Source organism: Atractosteus spatula, chromosome 2 (assembly GCF_055471065.1).
Source record: "Atractosteus spatula isolate fAtrSpa1 chromosome 2, fAtrSpa1.hap1, whole genome shotgun sequence".
Classification (NCBI taxonomy): domain Eukaryota; kingdom Metazoa; phylum Chordata; class Actinopteri; order Semionotiformes; family Lepisosteidae; genus Atractosteus; species Atractosteus spatula.
Genome location: NC_142707.1, coordinates 18,336,315 through 18,358,918, shown reverse-complemented (window position 1 = coordinate 18,358,918; position 22,604 = coordinate 18,336,315). Strand labels below are relative to the sequence as shown.

The 22,604-nt window shown below is 37.6% G+C and overlaps 1 protein-coding gene across 2 annotated transcripts in view; it reads right to left on the bottom strand.

The window, feature by feature from the left end:
- Positions 1 to 2,980: 2,980 nt before the first annotated feature.
- Positions 2,981 to 22,604, bottom strand: part of elp3 (elongator acetyltransferase complex subunit 3) — a 69,311-nt gene continuing 49,687 nt past the window's right edge. For both annotated transcript variants that reach the window (XM_088938374.1, XM_088938383.1), the window contains exons 11-15: positions 22,191 to 22,281; positions 21,867 to 21,932; positions 19,859 to 20,086; positions 18,853 to 18,934; positions 2,981 to 3,260 (exon numbers count right to left, since the gene is read on the bottom strand). In XM_088938374.1, the coding sequence (XP_088794500.1) occupies positions 3,184 to 3,260; positions 18,853 to 18,934; positions 19,859 to 20,086; positions 21,867 to 21,932; positions 22,191 to 22,281 (544 nt within the window). In that variant the 3' untranslated portion in view covers positions 2,981 to 3,183. The remainder of the gene's footprint in view (positions 3,261 to 18,852; positions 18,935 to 19,858; positions 20,087 to 21,866; positions 21,933 to 22,190; positions 22,282 to 22,604) is intronic.

Sequence of the window (22,604 nt, the reverse complement as noted above, 5' to 3'; positions counted from 1 at the left end):
AAGTATATAGTAATCTTATCAATAATTCTTCTAAACGATATAATTTAAAATATCAATATGTAAGTGTCTTTGTCCTGTATAATCAGCATATTCTAATTGCAATACATTCTAGATTCTGGAGTGAGGGCATACAGTATTCCATGGATGTTTCCTAGGCAACAGTCATGTGCTAACTGTAATGTTACATTAGATGACTGGTTAGATCTGGGGTATTGTGATAAGAGTAAGATTGAGGAGTAGCTTGCTGAAAGTAGTAAGAACACTGTCCTAAGCAATTTTTTCAATTATTTTTATTTTCATAGCAGCATGCTACAGTTATCAGACCAAATTAGCATTAGATACTGCTACTTTGATGGTACACTTTTTAGTACATCCAAAACTGCTTTGACATACAGTACAGTGCCTTGAAAAACTCTTGTAAACTCTTTACTTTTGTAAAATTACAATCAGTTGCATGCACATTTTTTAAACATAATATTTTTATTTAAAACCTGAATGCTCAAACTGATGACTTGTAGGGTAAGATATTTCAGTAAATATAAGCAAAAGCTAAAGAGAATAACTGCAATATGTTGATTACATAGATATTCAAACCTATGAATTACAGCTACAAATCTTTTTGGGTAAGTCTCCACCAACTTTGCACACCAGTCAAGTCTTTCCATAGATTTGCAATGTAATTCACTTCAAGACTTTGACTAGCCTTCCATACATTGAATACAGAGAATTTCATACATTCACTTTCTTATTGGCCACTTATGCTTTGGAACATTGTCCTGCTAATAGTGAATTTTTTGTTTTGTTTTTTATAAATTCCAACTAGATCTTTAATTGTTTTTGTAGTTCTACTGTATGAGTAGTAATCTAAAAGCAGATACTGTATGGCTGAAGTAAAATAATTTCTCAACCTACCATTTCAGAAATGTTTATAATTTAAACATGTAGATTTATCACATAACAGACATTGGAAGAAGACAAGATGGTGATTCTTGTCCTTACCGTATTAAAAAAAAAGCAATGGGTAATGAACAGACATTCTGTCACATGACCAACTGGAGGAATACATCCAGATAGGCTGCCATCGACATCTGCCTTTTTAAAAGAGAGCAGAAACTTTCTGATATGCTGCACCACAAAAGGAGAGAGCGATAGATGACTGATAGACAACCTTGTGAAGTGTGAGTTTTGCAGAAAGAATTTGATTTTAATAGTGTTTTTGCAGCCAGTAAGCAGCTTAGCTCCTTAGCTGTGTTTAAACTGAAACTTTGGAAGACGTCTAGTCAGAAACTCAAAGAGGAGCTTAAGTTTTGATTTTGGAGAGATTTTCTTGCACTGTAAAAAAAGAACTCCATTTTAACCTTTAACAGGCATTTTGTGTGCCTGTTTTCCAAGTCCCAACCCTCAATTTGTCACAGTCTATGTCAAAAGTTTGATGCTAAGCTGTAAAGTTTTTTCTGACATGGAAAATTACACAGCACATTTATCATAAATAATATTTTATTGGACTGTCAATCTTATGTATGAAAATAGCACAAAGAGCTCCAGGAAATGTGAAGCCTGTGTTGATAGCGGACTGTATACAAGGAATAAAGGGTTTATTGCATTGTCCATGTACAGTACACCAACATTTGGAGCACTTTTTAGGGTAAAAATAACAATGAACAAAAAGAAAGAAAGAGCAAAAAACAAGGAAAAGGGAGAAAAGGCAAATACTAATTAAAAGCCTGATTAAACACTTAAGTCTTTAGTCTAATTGTGGAGCAAGGTGGCTGAAAGGATGTGCCTCAAGTATTGCAGGAGTTTGGTTGTAGGGATTTAAAAGCGAAAACTAAAATTCTGAACTGAATGTGCTAGGTAATGGGGAGACAGTGAAAATGTGTCAGAATTAAGCAGCTGAGTTTTGGACCATTTGGAGTTTGAGTTAGGGAGCAGGTAGGGTGACCAATGTGAATTACAATCATCCACTTGAAATGCAATGAAGGCATGAATCATGGTTCCTAGAGCTGTATGATTAAGAAAAGACAGACTGTGGGTAATGTTTCTGAGGTGAAAGAGACTTTACAAATTGCTTTTATTTGTGCATCAAAACAGGGCTCAGGATAAAACCAGACCCCCATATTTCTCGTAGTGCATGACTTGAGGTCACTGTTTGCAAATTGTATGGAATTCAACAAATGGGGTGTAACTGGGGGCCAGCAGGGGCGCTCACCCTGCGTTCCTTGTGGGTCCTAATGCCCCAGTATAGTGACGGGGACACTATACTGTGAACAGGCCCCGTCCTTCGGATGAGACGTAAAACCGAGGTCCTGACTCTCTGTAGTTATTAAAAATCCCAGGGCATTTCCCGAAAAGAGTAGGGGTGTAACCCCGGTGTCCTGGCCAAATTTCCCATTGGCCCTTACCATTCATGGCCTCCTAATAATCCCCCTCTATGAATTGGCTACATTACTCTGCTCTCCTCCCCACTGATAGCTGATGTGTGGTGAGTGTTCTGGCGTACTATGGCTGCCGTCGCATCATCCAGGTGGATGCTGCACATTGGTGGTGGTGGAGGGGAGTCCCCATTCCCTGTAAAGCACTTTGAGTGGAGTGTCCAGAAAAGCGCTATATAAGTGTAAGCAATTATTATTATTATTATTATTATTATTATTATTAACCTCCCTGGGATTTTTGCACATTGCCTTAGTTTTTGTCATGAAAACTCACGAATGTTTTCTAAAATTGCATGAGAAGCCACATTTTTTGTTAGTTTTAAAGTTTCAAATTTGTTTACTTTTTGTGGTAACTTGTTACTATTACTTATACTGAGAATGAGAAATTGAGAGATTAAGGCAGAGTGACATAATACCAGAAACTACTATGCTGTGACCCAGACTGAACTCTAATGGACTTAGAAATGGTGGTCTATTCTTGTTTTGTGACTGGTCATTTCATTTATAAAGTGATAGTTAGATACCATTCCCCAGTAAAAAGTAGAAAGAAATTTTAACAGACTCTTTATTTCTTGTAAATGTACATGTCAGAAACGTATTGACAAAAAAACAGGTCTCAACAGAGTTTGAAAGATTTCTTCCTTCTAAATTGTCCCATGCATTGAGAACCAGCAAGGTTAAAAAAAGTCAAACAAGGCTTTTAGGGCTCAATCTTCCCTCCAGTATTTACAGAACCTTAGCTCTCTGACCCTCAATCCAAGCGCTTCACCATATATGGCCCTTCCAATTCATAGCCAATCTTCCTGTAGTAATTCCTTGTACCCACACCTGAAAAACAAAAACAAAAAGGCTAGTAGGCTGTAGTGCTGTGTTGCAAATAATTAAATACATTAGTTTTAGGCTTGCTAAATGGAATCTTAAGGTACATCATTTAATAGTATATACAGATGCAGCCATTCAAAATGCGTGGGCGATACCGCATTATTTTGCGGTACGCTGTACGCAGTCTACCGCAAGCTACCGGTAAATACCGCGAGTTACCGTAAATTCTCCTATAATACGACAAGCAAAATAATAGTATCCGGAATTTCCGCAAGGTGGAGCTAATAAAGCTCAACCTCTCATGTTTGAGCTGTGGCCATCAAAGTCTTTAACGAAGATATTACTAATAGTATTAATAATGAATGACCTTGGACAAGCTGTAAGTGTAAACTCAAAGTATTGCCCTGGTCAACATTCTTTTTTTCATTGACCGTCTTTCTAAAAGTAACACCACAGCATTTCGCAATCACGCATTTGTTTCCAATCATGCAAAGTACAGTGATTCACCATGCCTTTCACATGCTCATAAAAGAGATTGATTTAGGAACATAAACATATTACCGTATGCAAACTGTACTGTATACAGTATGTATATGTATATTTAATGTCTTAACTGTGCCCGTTTAAGTATTGAATATTCATATCTAATTTTACCACTGAAGGGAAATCTTAGTAGCTGAGCATAAAAAGAATAGGAGCATACAGCAACGCGTGTGAAGGCCATAAACGATATTAATTTTGGAACATAAACATACAGTATATGGCTGGTCTCGGTACTTTAAAGAAAACATACACGAAACATGGTTTCATTATGACCAGAATCGGTCTTGAGATATTTTTAACTTGATTTACAGTATTTGAGAGGTATGTCTTAACACCGATACTACAGTGCTTAAGTACTGCTCACGTATATGTTTCTAGGTTTATATTATGCATTTCATACGGTCAAATTACTTTTGAGCAACTAATAAGAAGCGCGAAACGGTATGCGTTTTACTTTCGTTTTGTGCTGGGACCCGTGGATTGATTAGAGATATCAAGTACATACAAGTCATTTTTTAAATGTTGTAGTTCGTCTTGAAAAAATGTTACGAGTACATCATCTATCAACAATTACACAGGTTCTGTTTCCATATTGCGGATTTTGGTTACGTAATATTATTTTCTAGATTTCACGTTGTGAATATATGATTTGGGCAAACAGAGCCGCAAAGAAGTACATTATGGGTTGTTGTTTTTTTTTTTGCAGTTTTATCTAGAACAAGCGATGCTTAAACCTTTGTCTGATTCTTGTGAAACTATCCACACGACAGTTACAGTACCTAGGAGTTGACTTCAGTGATGTCACTGATGGGATGTTTCTAAAAATCCATCCTCTGTAAAACGTCTTCTCTAGTTGTCCTGCATATGTATTCGCTAATGAAGCTGTGTGTTCTGAGCCTGGATCTCTACATTTCTGTATGAACCAGCTTAGAGGGCTAAAGACAGCCTGTGTTTAAATTGAGTGTAAGGCAATTTATGCTTCTAAAGTCATGGTCAGCATTTATTATTGTACTGTGCTGTAAACTTGTTCTGTGCCAAGTCACATTATTTTATAGCGTTTTTATAGCGTTATCAAATCTGGTGGCGCTGTGTTAGTTTCCTGACTCCCATGTCACATGGTCTGTGATTGAAACCTGTAATACCGGTTTAATTCGTCACAGCCAGCACTCCGGTTGTAAAGTAGAAGCAGGCGAGATTTCCAGCGAAAAACACCTCCCCCTTCTTCAGGTGTGAGGGTCTTCTGCTCAGAATGAAACGCTAAAATGTAATGTAGGCTCTGAATGGGTTCAATTATGATTTGGGCTTGATTAAGGTCGCTGCCTTTCATCTAAAACCCTACTTGAATCCTTCTAAACTAAAAATCAGTGTTAGTGAGTTCTAAATAAAGAGGTATCCAGGTAACAGTGAAACGGGCGGACAGTCTGGGGAGATCGCCCGTTTTCCATGTAAATAGTTCCCTGGTTCCGCACCCCTTGGTGTTTCTCTCGCTCTCTCTCGGGTCACCTGATCATTAGCTCGAAAGATTTGAGTGCTTTGTGTATATTCTAATGGTAGTGGGGGCAGGGTGTGTGGGAACAGGTTTGGTTGAAATTGCATTGGAGATCTATGTTCTTCACACCTGAAACATTTTCTCTGAAAGCATTTTCTTCACAGTTTAACCGATCTTGTTACAGCATGTTACAGTTTACTATTATTAACCATATTAATTTTAAGTGCTTAATGTAAAATCTTGTAAAAATATATTTTCATTGTTCAAATATACATTAAGTCTGACTATCATATAATAAGTTAAATACAAAACTAAAGAAAAAATAGGGTTAAATATAATTCAAAATATTTTGCTAACAATGTTAACTGTTTATGAATAATAAAATGTATTAACTAAGGAGTAGGATGGCACAGTTGTTAGTATGTTTTTTGTTTTGTTTCTTTTTCATAAATACAACAGTAGTACCTGATGTCTCAGTGGCTTTCAAAATTAAATTATGCATGCAAACCTGTGAACTAGAAAGATAACTAAGATATCCATCCATTATATTCCATAATATCCATGAAATATATGGCGCTAAAATATGTGTGACGCAGTGGTGGCCTGACACGGTGAGGTGCCCTGGCAGCTGTATGATGCAGTGGTGGCCTGGCACGGTGAGGTGCGCTTGCAGCTATGTGACGCAGTGGTGGCCTGGCACGGTGAGGTGCGCTGGCAGCTGTGTGATGCAGTGGTGGCCTGGCACGGTGAGGTACGCTGGCAGGTGGGTGATGCAGTGGTGGCCTGGCACCGTGAGGTGCGCTGGCAGCTGTGTGGTGTGACGCAGTGGTGGCCTGGCACGGTGAAGTGCGCTGGCAGCTGTGTGGTATGACGCAGTGGTGGCCTGGCACGGTGAAGTGCGCTGGCAGCTGTGTGGTGTGACGCAGTGGTGGCCTGGCACGGTGAGGTGCGCTGGCAGCTGTGTGATGCAGTGGTGGCCTGGCACGGTGAGGTGCGCTGGCAGCTGGGTGATGCAGTGGTGGCCTGGCACGGTGAGGTGCGCTGGCAGCTGTGTGGTGTGACGCAGTGGTGGAAATGTTCACCATGTTTCACCATGCTGAAAATGTTTGTACCAGACTTTTTTGAGGCCTGTTTAATTGTGTCTGAAGTCTGATGTTGTAAATTTTATTGTTAAAAAGATCCATGAAAATGTCACTACTAAAGTTAGCTGGTACTGTTGGTATTGTAAGTGGCAAGTAGAGCTCATATTTTAGATTTTGTGTAGTTGCTAGCGTTGAACTGTGTGTTGGATGCACATGAATATATTCATTATATGCCAGCGCACCTCACCGTGCCAGGCCACCACTGCGTCACACCACACAGCTGCCAGCGCACCTCACCGTACCAGGCCACCACTGCGTCACACCACACAGCTGCCAGCGCACTTCACCGTGCCAGGCCACCACTGCGTCACACCACACAGCTGCCAGTGCACCTCTACATACCTGACCACCACTGCATCACCCACCTGCCAGCGCACCTCACCGTGCCCGGCCACCACTGCATCACACAGCTGCCAGCGCACTTCACCGTGCCAGGCCACAACTGCGCCACACCACACAGCTGTCAGCGCACCTCACCATGCCAGGCCACCACTGCATCACACAGCTGCCAGCGCACCTCACCGTGCCAGGCCACCACTGCGTCACAACACACAGCTGCCAGTGCACCTCTACATACCCGACCACCACTGCATCACACAGCTGCCAGCGCACCTCACCGTGCCAGGCCACCACTGCATCACATAGCTGCAAGCGCACCTCACCGTGCCAGGCCACCACTGCATCATACAGCTGCCAGGGCACCTCACCGTGTCAGGCCACCACTGCGTAACACCACATAGCTGCCAGCGCACCTCACCATGCCAGGCCATCACTGAGTCAGAGATTAAATAAAACCTCACTCGCACCAAACAAATTTATATTTCTAAATATCACAACATGATCGAATTTAAGTCATTTTAATAACAATGAATAGTCACCTAGGCGTTACAATATAAACATTTATATTGATTTAAATAACGTTTTGATTTAAATCGCAAATGCGGGTTTAAATATATGTGTTTTTTGATTCACAATCAGACAAATGCAACATAAATTGATATCTTTGTCTTCTAAGTATCTTAATTAACTTTCAGCATAGCTTTCTCCCCGTTTAGATTTATTTTGGGATCAAACGTGGAAAGATTAGATTGTAATCGTTTTTATTTTTTAAATACATTTTAGAAAAGTGTAATCTATACTAAAAAGCTGTACACCACCTGCTATAAAGATACATATTGTAATACTTTCGGGTTCGGATAGGACAGACACAAGAACTCAGACTTGCGGAGTTAAAGCAAGTTAAAGCCTTGATTTTATATGTCACCTTTAAAAGTGGCATCTCAAAGCAAAGTAAATACCCAACACTGATTGTACCCATCTGTCATGCTAATAAAGCAGCTTGAATTGAATTGAGAGGGGGGGGGGTATATTTGCTTTGTGTATAAAGTACATTGTGAATGTTTTCACAGCCTTCACTTTGTCGTTTTTATGCCATTTTTTGACCACGCACGAATATTCCTATGTCCGTATCTTCGCAAGGGAATCAGTGCGAATTTTAATACTAATTAAATGACCGCGGGCACTTTCCACCCCCTCTACATTCTCAGAGTAGAACAGACTAACCTTCTAATGAAAGACGGTCCACCCCCCACGGACAGGAAAAGTGTCCACAGGCACTTAAACTTAATATGGTCAGTAACAGTAAACAGTAACATGGTCAGAAGGAGCACGTACAAACGTTTCCGAAATAACCACATGTAAGACTCTGATGCTTAAAATGTTTAGGGAGAAAGTGGAATACTGGTGTGTATTTTTTCTTTAAACTACCAATACCAGCCATATACAGTCTGTAACGTAGGGATTTCTATATATCTTTATTTAGTGGTTACATTAGTGACAAAGGCTAAACTTTTAGCTTCAGTAACGTGTACATATCTCCCCTTTTTATAAAACGACATGGTTAAAAACTGTTCCAGAGCCACTGTTGTTTCATCAGTGAAAAGTACATCATGAAATGCCTCTCCCTGTTCAATCCACTGGAAAAAAGAAAAGGAGCATAAAGCTTCTGATGGTCATAAACGATATTCATTTAGGAGCAGCATCAGAGGTATGTTTTTAACTGCACTGCATTGGAGAGAATACCATAGTGTGTTTTTTTTTTTTACTCCCTGGCGGAAACTGGCTTCCAGAAGAATCAGTATGGCTCAGAGATTAAATAAAACTTCACTCGCACCAAACAAATGTATATTTCTAAATATCACAACATGATCGAATTTAAGTCATTTTAATAACAATGAATAGTCACCTATTCGTTACAATATAAACATTTATATTGATTTAAATCGCGTTTAAATCACCTTTATTTAAAACCCATAAATAAAGCTGATACTGTTTAGACTTTTAATTATTTAAAACTGTATTAAAGCAGCACGATACACAATGCAACGTAAATTGCTATCTTTGTCTTCTGTGTAATAATGTTCACCTCTCTGTCCAGCAAATTTACAATAGTAATAATAATGAACTTTATTGTATATGGCGCCTTTAAAGGTGGCTCCTCAAAGCGCTTTACAGGTTAAAAACAATACTGTTAGGCTGGGAAAACGATTTTTTTTTTAAGAAATACAAAATGAGATATAATGATATGTTCCGGCTTAGACATTAACGAAGAGCATAACGCGTGTACTGTATACACTCCAAGTACAACCCCCCTCTCTGCAGGAGTGCTGGCTGTGACGAATTGAACCGGTTTCACGGGTATTTTCAAAGTAGGAGGCGAGATTTCCAGCGAAAGACACCTCCCCCCCCCTCAAAAACCCAGTAAGTACAGTACTTACTAGTTAAAGGCTAGGCTCCTCAATGAAATCGCTTTAACATGCTAATGCGTTGGTGTAACAGTCCGGGCGTGGCAAGCTTCTAATTTCAACCCGACTACGGCGAAAGGAACCCTTCTTTCATTAGAAGACAATGAACATATTTTAGCCCTGAATGAATTAATAGCAAACATGGTTTACATAAAAGACATTTTTCCAAGAAAGTTTAGCCTTTGTCACTAATGAAACCACTAAATGAAGACATAAATATAAAAATCTTAAGATTTTTAAAATACATGACTTTGCTAAAATTTATTTGAAAATAAAAACAATTACAACCGCCAGGGGAGGGAGAGAACAGGGGAGGGATGTTGGTTTTGCATAAGGGGCGGGGCTATGGAAATTAGGTCTGTTTGGGAATGTGTAGTTACATGTTCTGGCTGTTTGTGAATTATCGTTGTTGAGTATGGAGTGTTGAGGTATTGATTTTGTGTAATGCTTTATGTTGAAAATTGAGGTGGATTTTGTTTATGATAAATAGGATAAACTGGGATGTGAGGAAGGTTTGGTTTTGCATAAGGGGCGGGATTATGATAATTGGAGGACTTTGCGATAGTAAAATGGTTTGATATATTTGATTTTGTATTGTGGTTGTTATCTATGTTTTTGGTTGGTATTATGTTTATATGGTTGTTTTTGTTGGTTGGTTGTTATTATGGTTATTAATAATACGATCTATAGTTGAAATCTGAGCCTAAATAAAAAGAAAAAGCAAGTGATTAGGTTTATGAGCAATCTAATTACTTATTCGTTTAAAACGCTATATAAAATAAAGTTTATTATTAATTTGCTGGACAGAGCGGTGAACATTATTATGCATAAGACAAAGATAACGATCCTGATCAGTTTAGAAATCTGTGTACGCTGTAAGGTTTTTACTTCTTAAACTTTTAAAATACACGTTTTGAATGGAAAGAAATCCTCTTCCTGGTACAGTATGTATAGCAAACCAGCACGTCTTTTTTCTCCAATCAGAGGGGTGTCAGATGGTGTCAGCCAATCACCATTCTGAAGCCCTACCATAATCTCTGGTATGGGGAGACCCCAGAATTCTGTCCCATAGTTTAGACAGATGATAGATACTTTTATTGATCCCGTGAGGGAAATAAAGTAAATCATTTTCATTTTAGGAAATTATTAAACGCTCGGTTAAAAGCAAAGGAGATTGTCTGTTATAGTGGACATAAAAACAAGAGTTCGCTGGCATTATATCCTGGAAGACACAGACCGGCGCCAGACCGGTAAAATGCCTGATGAACTAGGGATTGGACAGTTTCCAAGTGCTTGTACAATCGATGGAAATGTTCAAATAAATGTGCAAAAGAAATAAACAAAATAATCATTTATTTCTTTATCATATTGGGTAGCTAATGTCCTCTCTTTGCTAGTTAGTGGCTGTGTTTCTGCATTGGGTAGCAACGGGTGACTGTTCTCAGGCGGAAGATGTAAACAGCTTAATGTTCGTGTTAAATAATTTTTTTAAATTAAAATTCATTCTATACAGCAATCGCATATTTGGGTACCGTTTCATAAAACTTTCATGCTTAAAATGTTTAGGGAGAAATGGAAGACTGGTGTGTATTTTTTCTTTAAACTACCAAGACCAGCCATACACAGTACAGTTTACATACATACAGTAATGTTTATGTTCCTAAATTAATATCGTTTATGACCTTCAGATGCGTTATGCTCCTCTTCTTTTTATGCTCAGCTACTAAAATTTCCCTTTAGTGGTAAAATCCATATAAATATTCAAAACTAAGCGGATTAAAATGTGCACAGTAAAGACATTAAATGATTAAATCTTTGCACTACCAACCAATGCACCACGAGTGCCCCTGTCGGTCATTTTGGCCAGCCAATCACTTACCGCGGTGCCCTCCGGTGCCCTGCGGTGGCTTGTGGGTAGGTTACTGTACCGCGGGTTTTTACCGCGCATTTTGAATGGCTGCATCTGTAGTATGGCTCTGAAAAGTACTGCATTATACTTCCTCTATTGAAAACACAGCTGTTATATATGCATAAAATGTTGCAGCCTATCTTACTACATTTTAAACAAACAAAAAAAGATTTTACTGACTAAAATTTGTTTTAAAGAATTTGCTGGCTAGTTGCAAATACAAGTCAGTGACCAAAACACCGAAGATTGGGAGAAGTTTGATTAGAAGGAGATTTCTACTTATAAGCTGCTGTAAAAAATGTTGCCAAATATTCACTGTGTATTTCAAAATTAGCTGTATATAAAAAGCTCTGGCGCCCCCCTTTGGATCCTTAAAAATTGTATTAGACCATGAAGAACAAATATTGCATTTAAACAAGATAATTATTAATTATTGCATAAATAATATTGCCCTAATATGTTAATATATTGCAATAGACTGTATATGAAATAATACTGGCCTATGCAAAGTTCAGTTTTCATTAACAAAATAAATATTGTCACATGTGCAAATGAATTGGTATAAAGCAGTAATGTCTTTTGTATAGAGTACATCAAGTATAAAACCCTGGGGCTGTTTTACAAAGTGAGATTACTCAGTTAACCAGTTATTTATAAATATCATTTATTGTATAGTCTGTTCTGAATGTGATGTGTTTTTTTCGAGTTTAAGTATGCATTCAAATAATGTATATTTTGTGTTTATATTCTAAACAATCTAAATGACCAAAAGAAAAGCAAAATAAACATGAAAATAGTTTGTTCTTTCTTTTCGTGAGAGTTAACAGTATTGGTTAAAGGAACAAGTAAAGGTAATAAACCTTTACTTGTTCCTTTGCAGACTATGCATGCTGACGCAGCTACTGTACCTATCTTGGTTAAAGGTTGTTTAAGTTAAGAACATGGAGGTCAGATAAAGTATATCTTATACTACAGTACGACCCGTGGCACTGATTTTCTTATGATATCAAATGTCCACCCCATCTGCACCTTCGCAACTATCCCTTGGTCACCTCTCACTCTGCAGGGGGTCCCAGCCTCGTTGTCCATAAAGGGGGGATTCAAGGGAGATGTGAACACACTTTTAGTTTGGTTTCATAACATCATTAATCTTAAATCTTAGCTGTTTATTGTTTTTTTTTCATGCCACTTCGAGGTGTAATAAAAAATGAAACTATCAATAAAACAACCACTAGGCCAGCTACAGAGAAACAAACCCAAAGCTCTTTTCAAACATGTTCATGTCCTGTCCTGTCATGTTTCAAACATGTTCATGACTGTGTAGTGTTTATTTGTTCCACCTGTTCTTCCTACCACCTCTGGCAAGAGGGTGTGTGTTGTGCCCCAAATCAGGGCATTCCGCTTACGATTTAAGCCCAGTTTATCTCATGCAATGTATTGTAGATATCAGATGAATTCTAATGAAAAACTGTGCTTCTCAATGGAATATCTGATAATTATGTCACAAATACTAATGGTGATGCACAATAGCTTCACACAATGTCATGAAATGCTTCTGTGAGCTGTGAAGCCGCTAATCGATTGTGGTATACACTTAGCAGCTAGTGACAAGTGAAAAAGTGGTGTATCTCTTTATGAGAAATGTATTTGCCATGTCTAGTTGGATTCCCTGGTTTTCAGAATACTATATGCCAGGTTCTGGTTAGGTGGCTCCACAGCTCTGCACTCAAATTGCTTTGTTATATAACAACACTCCTGGGTTTCATGAAGCTTCTTTTTTGCCAGCAACAACATTGGGATCACTGTTTGTTTTATGGGATTCCATCCAGATAATATACTTTGAAAACCCATCTATTGTTGATAAAGCCCATCATGGTCAAAAAACAACATTTGTCTGTTCATTTGAACAGTTCATTGAGTCACTAACAATCCATTGTGAAAACACTTGAGATGGATCAGTTTGTATCCCTATATTCTACAGTTAGTCTGCTGTTCCTGCAGGAAGAATAACGTCATATCCAGTATGCTATATCACCCTATAATTCACAACTGGCAACCCACTGAAGCTAAGCAGGTGTGAGGCTGGCCAGTTCCAGGATGGGAGACCTCCTTGGAAAGCTATGGTTGCTGCTGGAAGAGATGTTAGGAGCTCTTACCCTGCAGTCTGTGTGGGTCCTAATGCCCCAGTATATTGATGGGGACCATAAACTGTAAAAAGTGCACCTTCCTTTGACTTAGATGTAAAACCAGGGTCCTGACTCTTCGTGGTCAGAATAAAAATATTCTTAATCTGATATCTGATGTGTGATGAGAGTACTGGTGTACTTTGGCTGCCATCACATCATCCAAGTGAGTACTATGCATTGGTGGTGGAGGGGTGTCCATATACCTGTAAAGTGCTTTCAGAAAAGCACTTTATTAATGTAAGAAATTTTAAATTGATGTCAAGAGGAAATGCTACCATTGAAGTGCTTTTAAGAAGAGAGACAATCTGGCAAAAGAGGGGAAATATCTTTTGTATACTGACAACAGGATATTTATATAGAACTGAAAAAAAACAACAACTTGCCATACAAATTGGAAAAAGACAAATTCCATATTCTGTAAAGATTTCTCTTATCTGCATTTTTCATATTTCAAGCTAAGGTTAATCCATGTATGAAGTAAAAGCAAGCACTGCAGAAAAGGGCAAGTTAATTAAGTGAGATAAAACAGCTGGGTGCTCTAGATAGGCTAACAGTCCCCCCCTCTCACTGCGCCCCACATTCCACCCTTTCTCATCTCTCCCTCTCCTCACTGTGATTGGGTTAGTCTAGCTGTGACTCCCTAAGGGAGTCCTGGTGGCGTTTGTGTCAGTGACTGGTGATTTGTGCGTGGCTCAAATGGAAAATTCCTTTCCTGCCCCATTAACTGAAGAAGTCAAGTCGTCATTTGTCCTGTCTTATCTCTAATTAGGGGCAGGTGTTTTCAGGCTCTTGAGGAATCAGAAGAAAATAAAGCCTGTGTAGAAATGGAGGAGGCTTTTTTTTATTAGATTCTTTACTGATTTTGATCTTTTCACCATTTCTTTTTTACATGCATTTAGATATTCCCAAATGCTCTGGAGACTGTATTCAGTGATGATGAGGATACTTCACAGCGCAAATTATACATCTGTTTTACTAGTGCACATACTGTATACAGTAGATTGCCATTTAACCAACAAACAGAGGAATTACCCTCTATTCTCAATGCCATAAAATATCAGCTTTTTGCATGAATGTGTGAATCTTGCCCTGAATGATACTAGTTACTATTTGCATATGTATTTTTTCTCATCAACTTTTCACCAGGGTTCTCTTGAAAAAGCTTAATGTGTTTATCAAAGCACTACAATTTAATAAGGCAGGCTCCATTATTACAAGCAAGCAAATGCAAAGCTCACCATTGAGCAAACTGCATGTTGCACAAAGCCCAGCCACACTATCTCTGCGTCAAGGATTTTAACATAAATTAGCCCCTTCTTATTCAGGCACCCTGAAGGAAGAACTGCTACCAAAGGCAATCAGAACTGCGCTATGTCACACCACAGAAATTTCTAAACATGTACCTTAATATTGTTAATATTTATTTTCCTTATGTGTATTATACTGTAAGTGAGCTTGAATAAAGTTTTTTCTGCCAAAAAGCAATGATGAACTTGACATTTTTTCAATTTCTCTGGTGGTTATTTTTGTCCTGTTCATCTTTAAGGAGGTAAAAGTGAAAAAGATTGTCAAGGCCAGAATTAACATGCTGACGCAGAGCCATGCAAACGATGCTGTCAGCATCAGGGGTGACGTAGTTCTGAATTTATAGAGAATGGTTGCTCTCTTGCCTTGCATCACTTAATGGAACATTGGTAATAGTGGTGGGAGAAAAAGCCTTTGACATTTAAAATTGTTAAGGAACAGTTTCAAGTTAACAGTCACATGATGAAAAGCTCCTATTAATACACCTCCCACTGAGGAAATATCATGCTAACTGGATCCCAGATCCAGGGGAGCTGTTCCATTAATTTTCATACACATCAGTATGATGTTTAACATTTATGTGAGTGACCAGCTTTTATGTTCTCACTTGTTTGAGAACAATTTAGAAATGAAAGGACAGGAAACTGGATGTTTAGCCCTTCTTTGATATTTAATCTTTTTTTTTCCAATTTAGAACCCAAGGCTAATGTCAGTTTTGTGGAAGATGTTAAGAACAGCATCAAGTTCTATCATTATATTTTTTAAATCATTCAAACACTGTCCAGAATACAAAAAAGTACAAAACAACAGAATTATAATTCTTCTAGAGCAGTTGTTGTGTTTAATATTTTTTCTTACTGCAAATTTGTATTTAGAGCTACACGAAAGTGCTCTAAGTTTTGCCCTTTATGGTATTTATATTGTGCTATCAATTTGTTTGAAACAAATTAATGTTTCTCGAATACCCTAATTAATGCACAACCATTGAACAATAGTTTTGAATTTGAAGTGCAAGGTGCAATAACACATGCTTGTTATATTTTTACGTGACAATTACACACATTAAAACTGAACTCAGGTTTAAGGCCCAAATCTCACAGCTGTATCGGAAACTAGATCCCAGTGTTTATTAAGTGCATATTGAAAGAACCAATTTTATCAAAGGAAGAAGGCACTAATAATTAATTAGACCTACGTAGCAAATTCCGAGGGGTTAAGAGTTATTCTGAGACAGTTTGTTGTTAGTTTACTAAGACAGAGACAAAGAAAAACCAGGTTGATGCAGAGTTACTAAGTTAGTATTTAACTGATGTACAAAATACTAACAAAAATATACATCAGGCAAAGATCAGAGATAAAAGAATACATTAAATGAACAATGGTTACAGTTTTAGAATACAGACGTGTAAAACGTTTTGTTAGCCATGTAAAATGAACAATACATCCTGTATTCAACTGATTAGCATCCAGAACCTCTCTCCTGTTTTAATTATCCAGTATAACTTTACACTGCTCTTGGTCTTCAGATTATTACTTCAGGCAGCTGTTTTACCTTACGTATGATAATGTAACTTCTTAAAACCTACTGAGGATTCATTTTCTGCTCCCATGGGTTTCTCTAAGTAAAATATTCTAGTTAGGATGTAATAATGGACTTCTATTCTGATCAAGTACCATAACTTTTAAATTAATAGACTTCAACTAGCCAAACTAATTGGTGATTCATATGTGAAATTTAATTTTTTATACTTTAATTGATTTTTTAATAAAATGCAAAACAGAAAAGCAATCCTCTGAAATCCATTTTGAGTGTACATAGAAGGTCAAAGTCTGTATGTGTAGTACAATAGCAGAATAAGTTTTTGACAAAGCAAGTTTATACAAAATCTATTAGTTTTTGGAATATTATAGCAAGTTTCTAGATGTTTTCTACAGTAAACTATTTTAATTTGCCTGACTTTCAGGCATATCAAAAGATAGAGGTTCAGTTATATCTCACGAGAATCTGATTAGTGATTTCTGATTTAAATTGTTCTCCTATATAAGGTAACATACCTATTTACAGCAGATCCATAACTTTACATAGAAAGCCTGATTGAAAGGTTTCTTTTGGTTTGAAGTAAAAAAACTATCCGTGATTAATGATTATTTTGGCAACTACTTAAAAGACCATGGGGGAATGGAGTACCCTAGAAAAACATCCAAGGTCATCCGTTGACAAGGTATGACTTGAAGTTCAACACTACATTTCTCATGGCCATGTCAAACTCGCCCAGCTTTCAAACTCAGACGTCCATGTAGCAACTCTTCTATGTCCTTCAGACTGACTACCTGATGGCTGCATAAGAGACTGAAGGAGCCAGGGGAAGTGGCAGGCTAATTGAGGTCAAAAGCATTAATGAGAGGCAGGCAGCTGGACCTGACAGCAGCAGGACTAGCACTAGAGAATACTGGAATTACTAACAGACACATTAAAGTGCAAAGTATCAAAGGTACGTTTTAAAGAGTGTTCTGGAACTAAGGCATCACACATAAAATATATTTTTATAAACTGATATCTGTTACAGTGGATTTCTATTACAGACTGTCTTTGGCTTTAGGAAAAGGCCATATAGTTTCTCCTTCCTTAAATGAATATGCCTCTTTGTTCAACTTACATCTCTGTGCATTTATCAACTAATGAACAAGATTGATGTTTTGCAATTGAAGTGGTGAGGAATGTCCAAACATCTTGAGAAAGGACATTGCAAACAATGACTTAAGGTTGAGAGCATTTCTAAATCTATTAAAAGAGAAGTATTACTTTCACCAACCTGCTATTACTCATTTCTGACTTGTCATGTGCACTATTAATTTTTTGGCATTAATAATACCACCTTATATTTGCATAGCGCTTTTTACTGGATTCATTTTGTATCTCACTGAAGTGCTGTACCCTCTGGGTCATTATTGACATGTCCAGGAAAGAAGTGAGGAATATTCCAAATAAACTACAATAATATTTTCAGGTAGTGTATATTAAGAACATCTGAAATATAATTGAGCTATGGATTATTGGTTATCACGCATTTTAAAATGGCATGTGATAATGACTGCAAATAGTCAGGTTTTGGTAAGTTGTCCAAAATACAGCACCTACTATATTTCAATGTCATAATGTGGGAATGTTAGGGAACCAGTGTAAAATCACACTGCCAATATTTTAGGGCACCATCATACAATCTAAATGCAGAAAATACCTCCTTCATGCCCACTAATACCATATTCAACAACAACCTAAGCTTCCTTACATCTCTGCCATGCAAATGATAACCAGGCCCAGGCTTGGCGAGTTCCTCTAATTCCATGAAATTAGACTGCAACATGTCTAAGCACCCGAAGCACTCTTACACCCGAAGAAGGCTCCACAGCCGAAATGTTGTGTTTTCTTTCCTCTCTTTTCAGCATGGAATAAACCTATTACTTGTTCCTTTGCAACATTCACAATACTTTGTTAGGAAATTAAATTAGTGTTATACACAATTATTTAAGGGCTTAAAGCATCACCTTGTGACAGTAGCCACTAAATTATAAATAACTTTAAGCACTATAAATTTGTGTCAAATTGATTGATTTAATTATTTTCAAATAATATCTGGCCAGATTTCAGTAAAACATTCTAGTATTACAGAATATCTTTCCTTCTGTCTTACGATACAGAAATATTTAAAAGGGTAAAAGAAAAGTATAATGTCACACTGAGGGAACGTTTTACTACATCTTGGATGTATAATGTTTTAAACACTCACTGGAATAACGAACATTGAACACGAAGGAGGATGGTGTTTCTACTAATTATTTTAGAAAACTGAGAACCCAAGAATCACTTCTATGTGCTCTCACATTACTTTCCATAATCTTTTTTATTGAAAGCATAAAAAGAGAAGAAACACCTTATTGAGTTTGCTGATGTACTAATCATTTATTGTTGAGTGTGAGAGTGAGAACAATTATTTTGTGGAGAAGTTAGAATCAATTATTGTCAGTGCATAAATCTTGTGCTCAAATAAAATGCCTGCTTATCTGTTTACCAGTTTTTACAGTCTAGAGAATATTGTTTCAAAAACCTACTTACCCCGAATGCATGTTTGTTGTAAGCCAACCTGGGCAATAGTTCCAGGGTGGATTGTTACAACCTCACCTCCCACCTTCGAAAATAAATTTCTAGTTCAAGCAAGTACCTGAGATTACAGCAACCTTTTCTGATCCATGTTCCTCTCTGGCAATTCTCTCGGCCTCCTCCATGAGAAGCATACCAAACCCCTGTGAAGAGAAGAGAAGTCAGTTAGCTCTCAGCAGGCAAAGCCTAATATACACTTAATGGTTTGCAAGAAACAGTCTACTAAAGCAGACAGTCTAACAAATAGCCACAGAATAGCTAAACCAAATGAACCTAAAAGGAGGACATGTATGCAGAGAAACAATGGATGTAACTGCAACTGATCAGGACCATACAAATTCAAATATATTTGATTAAAAACCTTAAAAGCTCTGAAACCTTTTTTATCACAGTTAGACATGCCAATCACAGCACAACCAACCAATTACAATCCATTAAAGCTAGTGTAACTGATCTGTTCAAGGTCTTTTCAACCGCTTCAAATCTGTCTTCTTCAAAGGCTGGAAAAAACAGTTAACAGACACTAGACTGAATGGTTAGTGGTGGGAAATGACTAAATTGAACAAACTGCCTGTTTCATTATTCAAAAGTAATTGGTGGTTTAAGTACGACTTATAAATTTGACCCACAAAACCTGCTCTAATGTGGCTCCTCAGAACCACACCTTTCCAAGGCATACTGACAAGAGACTGCTATAAATCTCAGAAAAGGATACAAAAAAATGGATTTCAATAATAATATTATATAATGTTTAAAAGATAATAAAATCTACAAAAGCGAATCCTTCTAATTCAACAACAAAACAAATTTAAGACCGCATACAGCACAACTTTACAGTAATTGTCAGAGATGTCAGGAACAAATTAGCCACCTATATAACTGAAGCTGACACTGAGATTCCTTCAATAAATGATTGGAAAAATACCATAGGTCTGATCAGTTACCGAGAATCCAAACATACAAGTTGGGCTAAGTGGCCTCTCCCATTTGTCATCTCTTCTAAGATTCAAAATGGCTCAATGGGCCAACATTGTTTATTAATATGAGTGCCTGCAAATGTTACACACCTGGTGCTGGAACTTGCTGGGGTCACGGCTGCTCACAGGTACCACACTGCCGTACACGTGGAGCTCCCTAACAATGGATACGCCTCCCTTCAGCTCAGGACGGAAAGACTCTGGGGAGCACTTGCGCAGGCGCAGAAGGCCTATAAGGATGTCTTGCTGTGGGTCCTCGTAAGACAAGAAAGTCTCCCAGCCACCATTTGCCACATAGTCTCTGCGCACCAGCTCCACCTGTCCGACCACATAGACACAGACATTAAGCACGCTGCAGCCTTGGGGCTTTTAATGAGTAATTATACCAGATATCACCCGCTGCTTGCCATTTATAACCTCATTAACAAGGTTATGCTTTGGTGTCATATCATTAGGCCTGGTCTTCTCTATTGACTATTTCTACTACAGTTAAACTCAACTGGCTTATTTGAGAAAAAGTATTTTGAGCAAGCTGCTTTTAAGTACTGCTTTCTCTCCCAACCGGTTTTCTTTTCTTGTCTCGATATTTTTGCTGAAGATTACATTAAGAATCATATACTAATTCTATGGACAAAGATCTGCAGACACTTTGCAGTGCATGCATACAACCTTTTGTCCTTTTCAAATCCCCAACATGTAATTTGTGTGTTAATTCAACATCCCTAAGCTTAGATTTCCATTTCACTACAGAGATTTAACTTTTCTTCAGCGACAATGCCTTTGTTTGAGAGTAATAAATATGTGATAATTATAATTAACCACAGTTAAAATAAAATCTGTGAGGCTGAAAAAACAACAGCAACCAAAAAAGTGTTTATTAAATTCCTAAATAAGCAACTATACAAATACAATATTTTGATTCTTATGCATAAAATTGGATACATATTTTGACAATTTTTCCTCCAGACCCCAATACATTATATTGTTTAAATACAGTGATCTAACAAAATAAAATCACACCTTATTTACAAAATAACAAGGAAACTGGCAGAGTGAATTTAACCCCCGTTTGTCTGGGATCAAAACAATGAAACAGTTGGAGTTCTTTTGGACTTTTGCACTAGACTGAAACATTCTGTTATTCAAGGACAATTCAAGAGTGAAAATATTCTACAGACTCTATAGGCTATAGAAGCACAACAAACTGTGACAAGGACTCAGAACTTTTGGAAACCAACTTAGATGTTAGTGTATTGACTTAGCTGTGAAAAGGTTAACTTTAATCTCCAGGAAGAGGACATAATTAACTCTGCCCCTGTGCAGACCTTTCGTATCAGTGTGCAAGCTGTTATTACTAGCAAGCCTGGATCAGAGGTACTATCTGTGGTTGTCATCTGTCTTGTTTCTCTGTCCAGTGCTATGTTATCTGCTAGCTGCACCTCCCCCTATATCCCCCAACACTGAACTATACTTGATTAGTGTCCAGTATTACCTCTCTCTTTGTAAGACCCATCTCACCCAGTTTAACTCTGTTTAGAAGGCCTCGCTCCACAGACATAGTCTGGGGGTTTTTGTACTTTATACTAAGTGAAGAGCTCTGAAGGAACTTTTTTACTAGATATTATGCCTATGTCTGCTCTCTTCATGAAGCCCAGAAAGCTTGAGCCCTCTAACTATGCAGATTAGACAATTGTCTAGTAAATCTGAAGATATATTTATAGTTCTAGTCTATTAAAGTTTTTTTAAAAATGCACAAAATGATTACACAGGACTAATAAATACAGTATTTTTATTATAGAATTACTCTATAATGAAATGAACTCTCCTCTGGTACTAAGAACACTGGATTTAGTAGTTCTTTCCAATATCCCAGGATAATTAGGAGTAACATAAGTGTTTATTGTCATGTCTATGTAAATGGCTAATTTCAGTGGACAAACAGAAGCATAGTTGTGTAGATGCAGCTTTTGAAACCTTAATTTGTGAAAATTACTATAAGTATGAACTTTCTACACAAAATAATAATATTCATTAAGTATATTAAAGAATTATAAGCTTAGTTTAACATTTTCTCCATCTTTAGTATAATTCTACTTACTTGGTAGGGTTTGACTTTATGATGGATTTCCTGAATGCCCACCTCTCTAGTTCTCACATCTCGACACTGTAAACAAAACAAAATTAGAAAATTACTCAAACAGAAATAGATATTAGACAGCCTAAACATCTAGTAGTGTGGAATGGAGGAAATAAAACCTTATTTAACTGAAGATGGCCAGGATGGTATTTGGAAACATGAACCATATTCTGGCCCTGCAGAGGATTATGGGACAGTATTTTTAATATTCTCCCTTCTGCTTGATATACGTAGTAGCACAACATTATCTGAACTCTTAGGACAGTGAGATCTCTAACGTCTCACCTCAGTGCCCATATCCTTCATTCGCGCCAGGGCCAGCTCCCTCAGGTTGCCATGTTCAACACCAGAGCTTACAAGAGGCATGGGGATGTCTCTGTGAGAGGATAGCACTGTTAGTAAGATTCAAGGCCAACAACAATCAATATTCTTACCCCACAGAAATGAGCTTTCCTATCACACACACCGAGTCACTGTGGAGACACCCCTTTTGAACATAGCTTTTCACAGGAAAATGTGATTCAACCAATTAACTTGTCAGTGGAAATAAATGGCAACATGCTGTTTTCTAGCACTACTGAAAGCTTATTGTGTTACTGATCCTTCCAACTATAGGAGACTATCTAGGATAGTATGCTTTCTTTTACATATGGCTAAGTACGAGAAATCTACTATCCATAAAGTTGTCTTGTAAATGAA